General features: G+C 40.9%; 1 protein-coding gene across 3 annotated transcripts in view; it reads left to right on the forward strand.

Moving 5' to 3' along the window:
• The window catches only part of PCSK5 (proprotein convertase subtilisin/kexin type 5), a 448,720-nt gene that overhangs the window by 155,473 nt on the left and 279,415 nt on the right, over positions 1-13,832 (forward strand). For all 3 annotated transcript variants that reach the window (XM_075828207.1, XM_075828203.1, XM_075828198.1), the window contains exon 8: positions 12,576-12,788. In XM_075828207.1, the coding sequence (XP_075684322.1) occupies positions 12,576-12,788 (213 nt within the window). The remainder of the gene's footprint in view (positions 1-12,575; positions 12,789-13,832) is intronic.

Genomic DNA, 13,832 nt, shown 5'->3' on the forward strand with positions numbered 1-13,832 from the left:
AGCATCACCAGGCGGGGCGGCCGTAACCAGTCTTCCCGATCTTGCATCTGATGGGGGGGGGGTGACAGGGAGCCCGGCCTGCGACTCCCTGAGAACCGCCGGACCCCGTCGCGGCCTGGGATTCCTGCCAGGACGCAGGGCCTGGGAAGGGACGGTCCTCCCAGCTGCCTGGCCTGCAGCGTCCATATTAGGGCTCCCCCTGCGACGCCGTGTCCGCGGGACCACCTCAGGGCTGAGGCGTTCTGGAGGTCGGGACCGCCGGGAGCGACGGGCAGACCCGGCCTGAGTCGCCGTCACCCCCGGCGACGCTCTCTGCCTCCTCTGAGCAGGAGCGGGTGTTGTAGACTCCCCCCCCGCCGCCATATTACTGCCAGGAAGGGGGCCGGGGGAGGGGAGCCTGTCCCCCACTGCAACAGACCTCATATGCCGTGCCTGACGTGGCGAATCGGCGTCGGGGATCATTGTAAGTGCAGCCACGGTCTCCTCCAACCAACCGGGACCGTGGTGCACAGCAGCGGCACGCAGCCGCGCAAGAATCTCAGCCTCAGACATGCAGTACAGAGCGGGGCAACGGGAGCTTACTTGTGTGAGTGTTACTTCTCCCGCTGCTTCCGGCTCACTGCCGAAAAACAGCGGGAAGCTCCGTAACGGCCCCCTAACTCCTCCCTGTCCCTCCTCCACCTCTAACTTTCCCTACGAAGTTAACCCTTTCCCTCCTAGGGCTGTCATGGAGGCTTCCCTCCTAAGCCCTGCAGGCTGCGTCCAGCCTCGTCTTTAAGGGCTGATGATGCAGAATTGATAGTGACAGATTATGGTCATCTTGACGCTAAAGGTCAAAATACCATAAATGTCCTTTACTCCAAGGGGATTGAAGGTCTTGGTCTGTGGTGCACACAGAAGGAAGTGACCCATAAATCCACTTATGTGTTTGCAAGCACATAGACTTTTGTTAGAGGGAATGGAAGGGATGTTAGATGTAATGGCCCAAGCTCTGTTCTCCCAGTTCTTTTTACGATATAACATTTTGTACATACTGTAAACATGTATTCAGGAATCCTTCAATCTGAATCTTTATTTTAAAAAAAATAAATAAATAAATAAAATAAAAAATAAATAAATAAATAAATAAATAAAAAAAATATATATATATATATATATATATATATAAAATATGTTTAATAGTCAACATGTGTCCATTTAATTTGGTTAAGTTGGAGATTTTTTCAGTTGGTGCAAAATTTCCATTGTCTCACTGAAGTTCTCATTCACACAAATATACTGTATATTCTATGGTTATTACCTCTGTATTTGGAAGATCCTAATATTAGTAGTAGTATTTTTTATACATTTCAGTGCATAGTCCATATATCCAAATAGACAGAGGCGGCTGCATTAGATCCCTATTTTTCCCACTGAAGTTAGTGGAATATGAAATAATCTAGCATCCATATTTACATCATTATTCAAGGTGGACTTGTAAAATGGAACTAAATACGTATAGCAATACGGTTGAATACGTATAAAAAAAACACTGATATAAGTTAAAACACAGCCACATACAGGCAAAACGATCCATATTTCTTGTCTGTATTTTTTCTGTATCTTATTAAGATGAGTATGGGCGTACAGTCTGTGAAAATAGTGATTTCTAAGATTTATTCCTTACATTATCAAACAGATCATACTATAAACATTTGAAAGGATATAATGAAAATAGGAAATAAAGCATCCGCCTGCTAAAGCTCGCCAAAGAGATAACTGTTGGATAAATGACACTTGTCAGTCCTTATTACCTATTAAGCACATCTGGCTCAGTCAAATACGCATGTTAATTCAATCGTGGAGCTAAGCAGCTACCAGACTTGTTTGGTGCTGCTAATCTCCATAAAAAAAGCAAAAGACTGGTCAGATTAAACACGTATTTGTCCTGCTGTCAAATCGAATGTTTATGGCCAGTTAATTGCATCACTTTGCATATAATTAAATAACAAAAATAATGAAAGTAAAGAAATACAGCAGACGCGTTTCTCATTTACTAGTAGAGGTCATGCTCTGGAGAATCAGACTTCTGCTCGTTTTTCCCTGTGTATGTTAGTCAGTCATTTGCTTCCACTCAGGTGCAGTAAAGCAAATGACTGACCTCATCACAAGACGTAAGGTCCGGAGGTCTGAATCTCTGTACCAGTCATGGCGAGGCTCACGTCTCTAATAAATTGAGTGGTTTTGTTGTTATAGAAAAATGCTGAGTGATTATTATAGCCTGTAAGAAATTGTCACTGAAAATCAGTTAACCTTGATGTAGACACGAATGGGAAATGTTGTTAATAATACAATAGCATACATTTCTTCCTATGTTTTCCCATAAAAAAGGGAAAATAAAAACTACGCGTTACTCAGTTGCGGAATCTTTTTTAGAGCTACAAGTGCCTAGTGCAGCGTCCCCCCAAATCTCTCAGGAGTCCCATGTGACTCTAGGGTCCCTGCATGTGGCGCTATCGATGTTGCCATTTGCGGATACTCTTGTCCTTCAATACTACCAGGGATGTCAGGATTACTTAATTTGGTACTTGGGTCAAAACCATATCACTGGCAAATTAGGCTAAGAACCATATCTACCATTTAGTTAATATATTTTTAATACATTTAAGTGCCTCAACACCACCTGTTGTATATCTGAATGTGGCTCATGCTAGAAAACATTGAGGACCTTTATTTCAGACCGACATTAGAATTATATGTAAAAAATTAAAGAATTACCCATGTCACTTGATATTGGCCATTTTCCCTTTATACCAGTGGCATTTCCTCATCCTATCCATACAATAATTCCACTGTTTGAAGTCTGAGATTCTGAATATTTATATTTAACAGGATTTTTTGGTATGATTTTGTGTATAGTTTATAGCTATTGTGGGGAATTTATTAACTTTTCTACAGCAGTTTTCTGTCGTAGAAAGTCGCAAAAGGCCCAAAAGTCACAAATTGGCTGTGAAAATGGCAACTTTTTGGAATTTTATGCCGCCCACGCTGTTGCCCAGAAATTTATTATAACTTATATCAGAAAAATGTCGTCAATTATAGCGGAAATCTAATTTCACTCTGTAGGGTGTAGCAAGGTAAAGGACTATGCCAGACGCAGCTATTCTCATCAGTGCTTTTTAATACATTTATGGCAAATCCACATCATATGTAATAAATTCCTAATAGGTGTGGCTCCCACTCTTGGACCTTCACCTATTGGGAGAGCGTGCATCCTGTGAACCCTCATTGGCTGATTCATGGCTCCGAAGTCTCTGTAGAAACCCAATGGAGAGATGGCCCCCTCTCCATTCTATTTTTTGAAGACTGTGGCGCCAATTAACGAGACCCCTGTTCTTACAATAGGCGCCAGTCCCAGAGGTGCGACCCATGCCTTTCAATAATTCATGGCATATCCTGTGGATAATAATTATCATTAGAAAATAGTTGAGTTGTCCATAGTTGTTAAAACTTCTATTCATACTGATTGGCCACCAGTATCACCAGTAGACCAACAATGCCACCAATATGGCTGCTGTTACAACTGTAAGGTTCCCAAGCCTAGAATTCTAAATGGAAAATCTGCTGTATTGTGAGACTGGAAAAGCCACATTAACATGTTCAAATTCTGAGCTTCATGGTCTTTTTACTAACATTTTATAATCTAATGGTAGAAGCTTTGGCTCAGACTAGCAGTTTGGCCTGCACCATTTGTATATCGTCTTATAATATCACAGCACGTTTTCTTCATCAGTACAGGACAAATAGTGAAATCGAATTCTTCAGATGTAGCATCCCTGTGCCAACAAATCTTTCTACACTGCATGGTGGACTTCATTTTGTTCCCATTACACCATTGTGTTTAAAGGATTGGAGGACTGCCCAATGCATTTGATGGACATCAATGATGAGATGTGGTGCTGCTAGGCCTTTTGGGCATACTCGGCTGGAAACCTCCCCTCCCATCACTGCAGCCCCTTTTCTTCTCATTCTCTAAAGTAACTCTGGCTGTCTTATTGCTATTCATTGGGGGTTAGCACCAAAAATCATTCACTAGTTAAGAAGAAACAACACAAAAAATGGTTCTTTAATGCAGAAGAGGGAAACATTTAAAGAAAAGCTTGGTTTCAAGCTGGTTTAAATATAGGGGATCTACACTGTGAGCTGTTTCTTAATATAGTGTTATTATGGGATTTGATTCAATTACCCACAGCCCTGCAGGCATATTATCACTCCGTCTTGTAACGGGACAAAATTATATTAGGCAATTACATAATTTAATGTGAAAACCACCAGAGCTTTATTTTTAGGGCATGACCACACGTGGCGGATTTCCTCCGCAACTGTCCGCATCAATGCCGCACAGAATCTGCGTTGCAGATTCTGCTGCGGATCTGCACAAAATGTGCAGTAAATTGATGCGGACTAGCTGCTGCGGACTGCGGTAAAAGTACTTCCCTTCTCCCTATCAGTGCAGGATAGAGAGAAGGGACAGCACTTTCCCTTGTGAAAGTCAAAGAAATTCATACTTACCGCCCGTTGTCTTGGTGACGCGTCCCTCCTTCGGCATCCAGCCCGATCTCCCTGGATGACGCGGCAGTCCATGTGACCGCTGCAGCCTGTTATTAGCCTGTGATTGGCTGCAGCCGTCACTTAGACTGAAACGTCATCCTGGGAGGCCGGACTGGAGACAGAAGCAGGGAGTTCTCGGTAAGTATGAACTTCATTTTTTTTTACAGATACATGTATATTGGGATCGGTAGTCACTGTCCCGGGTGCAGAAACAGTTACTGCCGATCGCTTAACTCTTTCAGCACCCTGGACAGTGACTATTTACTGACGTCTCCTAGCAACGCTCCCGTCATTACGGGAGCCCCATTGACTTCCTCAGTCTGGCTGTAGACCTAGAAATACATAGGTCCAGCCAGAATGAAGAAATGTCAAGTTAAAAAAGCAAGACGGATCCGCAGCACACATAACATGTGCATGACAGCTGCGGACTTCATTGCGGAAATTAGAATCTCCATTGAAGTCAATGGAGAAATTCCGCCATGAGTCCGCCACTGCTCCGCAACAGACAGAGCATGCTGCGGACACCAAATTCCGCTCCGCAGCCTATGCTCCGCAGCGGAATTTTACGCCTCGTCTAAACGAACACTGCTAAATTAAAGTGTAAGTCAATGGACAAACGGCTCTGCTGCGGATTAACGCTGCGGAGTGTCCGCAGCGGAATTTAAGTGAAATTCCGCCACGTGTGAACCCAGCCTTAGACTTACAATAGGAAAGTTACCATGTCTATAGTGTTATTAAACCATTACTGAAATTCACAGGAATTTCCCCCTCCCGGGGGAAGGCAAAGTAGTTACAAGTAGGCCACTATCTGTGGTGTTATTGTTGTTGCATGTTTTCATGTTATTCTTACTTTGTTACCTTTGTTTCAATTTAACCTTCCATTACACAATTTTTGCCACCTTTATCCTATCCAATCCTGTCCCTACTCCATCTTAGGCAATATAACGGTGTGCACATATTTGTTACTGCTATATTAGGGCAGCTACACAATGAAATTGTGTAGTGTACTTCAAACAATCGTGAAAGCTTGCAAAATTCATATACAGTATTATTAGTATCCGTTAGGTACAGATGTAGCAAAAGTTTAACTTGACTCTGATAACTTGCTGCAGAGTAATATCACACAACGAAAGCCATTGAAAAGTCAAGTTAACGTTTCTTGCCGCAGTGCATTTAACGTTTTAAGGGCTCACGCACACAACCATTGCCATTGATCGGGCCGCAAACTACGAATCTTAGTTTCCGTTCGATGTGTCCGTTTATTACGGCCATGCTGTTTCCGTGGGTCATCTGTATTTTGTGGTCCACACCCTTAGACAGGTCACGTCATCGGATTTCCCAGGTGTTTCCTAGCAACGTATCAGCAAAATGCGGACAGCACATGAGTGGCTTCCGTGTGCTGACCATTATTTTTGTGGACCCCTTAGGCTAAAATGGTGGCACGGGAACACAAAACCAGACAAGGATAGGACATGTTATATAATTTGCGGAACGAAACAATGGATCCGCAAAAAACACTGATGTGTACGTGGCCCCTTTTATTCCTACATCTGTACTGTAAGAATACCTTTTCGACAGAATGCAGCAGTAAACCCCACCAGTCATCAAGTGGTTAAAGATAAGTCTTCTAAGGCTGAGTTCCGTATTTTTTTGCAGCGGAATCGCTGCAAATATGCCACAAAAAAAGCAACAACTGCTGTTTGTTGCGGGTTTTACCGCCCTATTGAATTCAATGGGGAAAATCCGCAACAAATAAGCAGCTTTTACGAAAATACAATTGACATGCTGTGGAATGAAACTCCGCACCGCAGGTAAATTTCTGAGCGGTTTTTCCACTCAGTTTTTACGCAGCGTGTGGATGAGATTTGTTCTATCTCATCCACTTTGCTGCTACAGTATTCAGCTGCGCATTTTTTCGCAACGAATTCCGTTGCGGAAACTCCACAGTATTTGCACAACGTCTGAACTGACCCTGAGGGTATGTTCACACGCCCTATTTACGGACGTAATTCAGGCGTTTTACGCCTCGAATTACGCCCGAAAACACGGCTCCAAACCGTCTGCAAACATCTGCCCATTGAATTCAATGGGTCTTACGGTGTTCTGTGCAGACTGGCTTTTTTTTACGCGCCGCTGACAAAAGACGGCATCTAAAAAGACGCCCACCTCAAAGAAGTGCATGTCACTTCTTGGGACGTAATTGGAGCCGTTTTTCATTGACTCCCATGAAAACCAGCTCCAATTACGTCCATAAAAGACGCCGCAAAAAACGCGTGCACTTGTCAAAACGTTTAAAATTCAGGAGCTGTTTTCGCCTGAAAACATCTCCATAATTTCAGACGTAATTAGCGTTGCCGTGTGAACATACCCTAAGGCCTAATTCACACGAATGTGTCCATTTTGAAGAAAATGGACACGTTTGTCATGCATTGCAGGTCCATTTGGCATCCTTGTGTGTTCCGGGTGGCATCAGTTGTTGAAGTCTTTATGTGCACATTTGTTTATTTATTTATTATTTTTTCTCTTTATTTCTTATGAACTTGTGCGTGAATCACGGACAGCACACGGATGTGCGTCCGTGTGCTGTCCGTGATTTTCACGCACCCATTTACTTCAATGGGTACGTGATGCGCAAAAAAACGCACAAGTATAGGATATGCAGTGAGTTTCACGCAACGGAAACATGCTGCATGAAAAACACTGCATGTCTGAATGGCCCCATTGAATAGCATAGGTTCGTGTGACGGCAGTTGTTTTAACAAAATAGCCGAAAATAGGCCGTGTGAACATACCCTAACAGTTCTGCAATGTATTGTAATGAACTATATACAGGGGGCACCTAACAAACTTCAACACCGGTGAATACAATGTCCATCAATTATTTCCTTTAAAAACGCAACAGAACTGCAGCATTAGGGTTAATTCAGACAAACGTATAATACGTCCGTGAAACGCGCGTGATTTTCACGCGCCTCGCACGGACCTATGTTAGTCAATGGGACCATTCAGACTGTCAGTGATTTTCACGCTGCGTCCTATATTTGCCCGTTTTTCGCGCATCACGCACCCATTGAAGTCAATGGGTGCGCGAAATCCGCGCACGGCACATGGACGCACTTCCGTGTGACGCACGTGATGTGCGCTACAGTAGTCAAAACTATGAATGAAAACAGAAAAGCACCATGTGCTTTTCTGTTTACAAACATACAAACAGAGTGTCATAATGATGGCGGCTGCGCGAAAATCATGCAGCCACGCATCATATGCTTATGACACACAGAGCTGTTATGGACCTTTTGCGCACGCAAAACGCACACGCTCGTGTGAATCTGGCCTTACAGAGACAAAAAAAGCATGCAGGTGACGGCATGCGGTTTTCAAACGCAACAGAACCGCGTCAACGACGCACCGCGTGGCCTTACCCTAACAGTTCTGCAATGCATTGTAATGAACTATATACAGGAAGCACCTAACAAACTACATCACCAGTGAAAACTATGTCCGTAAACTTTGTGCGTAGAAAAACGCAACAGAACTGCAGCATTACAGAGACCGCATGCTGTTGACCGCATGCGGTTTTTAAACAGGCGTAGCTCAATTCCTGACTGACGTACCTCTCAGCAGTACACAAGTATTAGCAAATATCCCCCAAAGTATATTATTGGTTATAAGATGAGTAAACTTTATATAGATAAAACCCATAAAAGTCACCAAATGTCATCAATGTAGTGGAGGTGTAGTGAGAGTTCTCCAGAGTGGGGACAAGTCTTAGTGGCTGCAGACAGGGAATGTAGTTATTATTACTGTAGTAGCATGGTTTTGCAGTAATGATAATGGTTGGCACAAATATACTGAAGGCAAAGCTGTGTTTCTCAATTTCATTAATGTGACTCACACTATCACAGTTGTAACCCGTGCTTCATCGCTGATGCCAAGTATTTTTCTTTGGCAGCGTTATTAAAAATCTGTAGTCTAGCAGTTTCCTTTATTGTTCTAGTCATTTGCTGGCATTTCATCTATCTGAGCTAAAGCCCACACATAATACCTTGAAGAGTAATAAAAAAAATCAATTATTTTCTTATCTTTTGAAATTTGTGTATGAGGATTCAACCAATTCAGATGTGTATATCACAGTTTATATTCTTGTACCAGAATAATTACACACCAATATTTCACTTCTCCATGGAATTACTGGACTTCATGACAATTCCATATTTATCTAGAACAGAAGCATCATTTAAATAGAGCCATCAGTGCAAGACTCCATGGATACGGCAGAGCCATGTGCAGAGAGCCGGTACAGCAGGGCATCCGCATGGTGCTCGGTATGGCGCCTTATTACGTAGGTATTCTCCCTTAGAAGAAATGGTTCTAGGGGAGAATACCTAGGTAATATGGCCTCCAATGGAGCAAGCCACGAAAGTCGTCAGAAAAAAACTCCCGAATAGTCAGTTACTATAAGCTAATCATTCTTTCCAAGAAGTTGTAATAGTTCATGAAGACCTGAAATAAACTAATCAGTTATTAGTAAAAGATGAATACTGGTTTATTCATCCTAAAATGACTTGTTACATAACCCGTGGTCACACATTTTCTAGAACAGTGTTACTGACAGCATAATATCTCTTTTAGCTCTTTTCTGTTCTGCTTAAAATTCAGTTCTTGCTGACCCATTCATCTTTTTTTGAACACATGAATTTAATATTTTTCTACAGCACAAAAAGCTTTTTCTTTTTCAATAAATTGTGTTGGCATTGACTGAACGAACCAATATAAAAAAGCATTTTTTCGTGAAAATGTTATCCGTGCAATATAAAACATACAGAAAGTTAAAAAAAATTATTCGCACTTATTTATATGCCAATTGGCTAAAATTGATCATGTGACCTGTCAAATTCCGTCACAATGACTTATATAGGCTCAGCTGCCCTTGAAAATCAGTGCTTAAAACTTATACTGTTTTAGCAGAACTGAATATTTTATGACCCAGCAGGACTATAAATAGTGGGGACCCCTTTCTACAAACCAGAGCCGAGAACTGCTACAAAGAGCAGCTCTCTATATGAAGGACTGCGATGTGACCATTAAGCTGTTGCACAGAGTTTTCTCCAGTGATCATAGTGGATCACCAGGGGTTGTAGTAGCCGGACAACTGTTAACAGGTGGCTACAGGGATCAACTGTTAGGCCTCAAGCACACTTCCGTGATTTTCTTCAGAGTGCTATCCGTTTTTTTAACGGATAGCACACTGACCCATTCATTTCTATGGGGCCATGCACACTTCCGTTACTTTCGTAGATCCGTGTGTCCTTTCTGCAAATTATAGAACACGTCCTATTCCTGTCCGTGTATGCGGATCAGTCTTGGCCATTCTATTCATTGGTCCATTAAAACTGTACATGGAAGCCATCCGTGATTTGCGGCCGTATAAATTGCCCCAGATGTGAGGAGATGAACAAAAGATATAAAAAATGAATCCTTTTTTTATTTGTTTTTTACTCCAACATCATAAAAAAATTGGATTTGTGTTCTAATATGCATCATGTTCTATTTCTTTAGTACAGAGGACCATTTCTTTGTCTCCCTGTGTTCCACATATATTTGTAAAAATTTCTGCTTCCTGTTGCCACCACTAGAAGAAGAAAATTGTAGTGGAAGACTCTGATTATATACAAAATAAATAATATAATAATAATAAAGTATAGTAACTATAGTAACATTTTTATTTGGGGGCACTATAATTTTTAACATCACACTTATGAAATTATGAAAGAAAAGGAATACATTTTCTGCATTATTTGTCCATCTTCATTTGTGTCAATAAAAATAAATTGATAATAGAACATATTACATTCCAGATCTTCTGAAGAATAGAACCTCTAGTATGTAACATTTAATTAAACAATTCCAAATTTGTTTACTGACCTATCTTTATCTTTTAATATCATAATGGAAAAAAATTAAAAAATTGCACAAAAATCACGTTTTTATGACCACAATAAATCATGTTTAGGTCCTTTGATCAGCCAGTATTGTGTGAGTAAAGACAAACACAACCATGATTAACCACTATAACCTTATGTAAACATTTACACTGCCACTTGGATGTGCACCTGGTTCACTAGTGTACTCTCCAAACACAGACCACCTCCTCATTCTGTCATTTCAATAAATGTATTTTTAAGTGGCTTTTACAAGTTGAGTCCCAGTATTTGTTAAGTCACCAGTAGATACACATACTTTAGTGAAAAGCGTTCTTCTAGAATTTTTTTATTTTTTTTTAAATTTCTGTATACTGATTTTTGATCTCTTCCTTGGACTTTGCTGAGCACTGATGTGCTATATGCTTTACATAAGCCCCAACATCCACGGTCATGATTTGAAAATGTATCTATTGAAATAAAACATTTAGTTAAGAAAATGAATAATGTTTTAGTAAGTTACCAAGTGAGTTTAGCCATATGCCAAGTCAAAATTAAAATTTTGTCATTACCGCTCTCTGAAACTAGTAGAACTCAATGCTAAGGTAGCAGCCGATTCAGAGATTTGCAAGTACATACAAAACAATAACATTTGCCAAGAGAAAATCTCAAACTTGCCATTGATTCACCCAATGAAACCAAATGACAGGAGAATTGTGTAATGATTCAGAATTTGCCAAAAGCTCGATTAAAAATGTGCTCTTCTTTATCAAGGACAAATGCAGTTCAATAAAATTATACTACGTCATTCTTTGTGGGGGTTCCTCCATCCCCAGTAAAAAGGGAATGTACAACCTATGCTGTTAATTCTAGTATAGTCCAGGGCTCTGTCCATCCATTTGAATTGATTATTAGTTTTGTTTGGGTTTTCAGTGACAGAGAGGGCCTTGTACACTGCTGTCATTGAAATATTTGATCTGTTGTATTAATCCCTAAGGCCAGGTTAACACATAGTAATTTTTTATGCATCTTGTTTAGCCAAGACAAGAAATAAATACAAAGAAAGAGGACAAGTAGAAGTCTTTCTTTCTTTTATACTTTCCTCCCTTTAGGATTCACTCCTGGCCGGGGACTCCTACTCTGATGAAGCCCATGACATCACTGCCCATATATGGACAGTGATGTCAGGAGCGTCACAATGGCAGAATCCCTGAGCAGAGAATCGGAAACGCTTAGGATGACAGTCTCTCTATCCAAGCCTATGATACTCACATGGAGACTCTCATAGACTTGCATAGAGAGACTGACTTTTAGTCCACACAGCAGACGCTGTAGGATTCAAGTCAGAGTGTTGGTCAAGTGACCAAACGCTGGTCTGAAATGGAGCGGCTAACTTTAAAGTAAAGCGCCTAGTGAGAAAAAAAAATGTCACTACCTTTCACCAGATCAAGTTTACAAACGGAGGGGCGTGGGGGGAGAGATTTTGCGGGAGTGTTTCTTTAAGTCCTTTAACATAGAGTTATAGTCGTATTAATAGTAGAGAATTCCATTACAGTGTAGTCTGACGAAGATTTAAGCACCACTGAGATTTTCAAATCTTCTTTTGCTGCCTTTCTCTTTCATTCACTTTCAGAACTCAGTATCCTGTTTGGATAATCTCTTCTGTTTTATGTACATCAGTAGATTTCAACAGCTGGCTTTAAATAAATAGCTGAGCATTATCAATTCACAAAACATTGATGTAGCATTTTTGTTTGTTGAAAGCTAAAGAAGATATAAATGAATGCAATTCATTGCCCATAAAAGTTCAAATGTATATATTGTATTTTTATCAGAACCCATAATGAAATATCTGTCAAACCAAGCTCTGAACCATATGAATGTCATCTTATACAAACAGCTTAATTCTTCATCTTAAATAGAAATTAAATCTAAGCCATTGTTACAAATGACACTCTGTGAATTGTGATATATAACGACAATACCATATTTGTAGCCTATGTTTGTACATTGTATTTTCTAAATTGCTTTATCTTTAATTCCTGCTGCATTTCTCTTTTGTAGGGGAGAAGAGGCTATGGCTCAATTTTTGTCTGGGCATCTGGCAATGGTGGTAGAAGTCGAGATCATTGCTCATGTGATGGGTATACCAATAGTATATATACGATTTCAATCAGCAGTACGACAGAGAGTGGCAAGAAGCCGTGGTATCTAGAAGAATGCGCCTCAACATTGGCTACAACATACAGCAGCGGGGAATCATACGACAGGAAAGTGGTATGTAATTTCTCTTTACTAGGGGCCAATGTGACCAGAGGGAGTCTAATTCTCAGTACAGCTTTGTTAATGGGTATGGCTCCCTTTTATGAGGAAAGCTGTGGCCAGTGGTAGTTTTCTCCTTCTCCGTTCAGCTTTGTCATTTAGAGTCCCTCTCGCTCATGAGTGCAAATGTCACCAGTGGTAGTCTTCTGCTCTTCAGCAGTATACCTTAGTTTTGGAGAGTTAGAGATGTGACCAGTAGCTCTACTCTGAAGCACAGTCTTACATGCTTTTATGAGGGCAGATTTAACCGGTGGTAGATTTGTAATCCTCAATTCCATACTTGCTGTTAGGAATCTCACTATTTCATTAGACCAGATAGGACCAGTAGTGGTCTTCTACTCCTCAGTACACATTGTTATTGATGCGACTAATGATAGTAATTTTCAGTTTAATATAGACAAATTAAATTCCTCTAGAAGGAATTTCTTTGCAAGGTCATCGGTAGGTAGCTCAGTCAATATCTTATCTCAGTAAGAGTTTTAAGACAAAACTTAGGAATCAACTAAGCATAGACTATGGATCTGCTTTGGTCTATTGGCCTTCATCAGCCCAGATCAATATTTTTGTATAACTATATTTTCCTAAGAAGCATTGCCTAAAGTTTCCCCACCTTCTTCTTATGTCTCCTTAAAGAAAATTTCACATAATAAACTTTTATCGCCTATCCTGTAAGATAGCTGTGGGCCCCATTGTAGGACCTTCACACTGATCACTAGTAAAGTCCTAAGCTCCCATTCCTCCTCGCCAGCGGGTGAGGGGGAGTTTATATAGGGTGGCAGTTGATCATGCGTACTGCTACTGCATACAATTCTATTGGAGTTACGTAAACAGCCGAGCGCTCTCACATGACTGTTTCCGTAAACCTCCTTAAGGAAACCCAGTATTTTAAGTGAGTTTTAAAAGGAGGGTGTTACCAGTTTTTTGCACTCTCAACCTGCTTTCGCCAATAGTATGGTATTGTGAAAAGCATTGCCCACTTTCCTTTGTAATAAGGGTGGG

This window comes from Rhinoderma darwinii, chromosome 1 (genome assembly GCF_050947455.1).
Source record: "Rhinoderma darwinii isolate aRhiDar2 chromosome 1, aRhiDar2.hap1, whole genome shotgun sequence".
In the NCBI taxonomy this organism is placed as follows: Eukaryota; Metazoa; Chordata; class Amphibia; order Anura; family Rhinodermatidae; genus Rhinoderma; species Rhinoderma darwinii.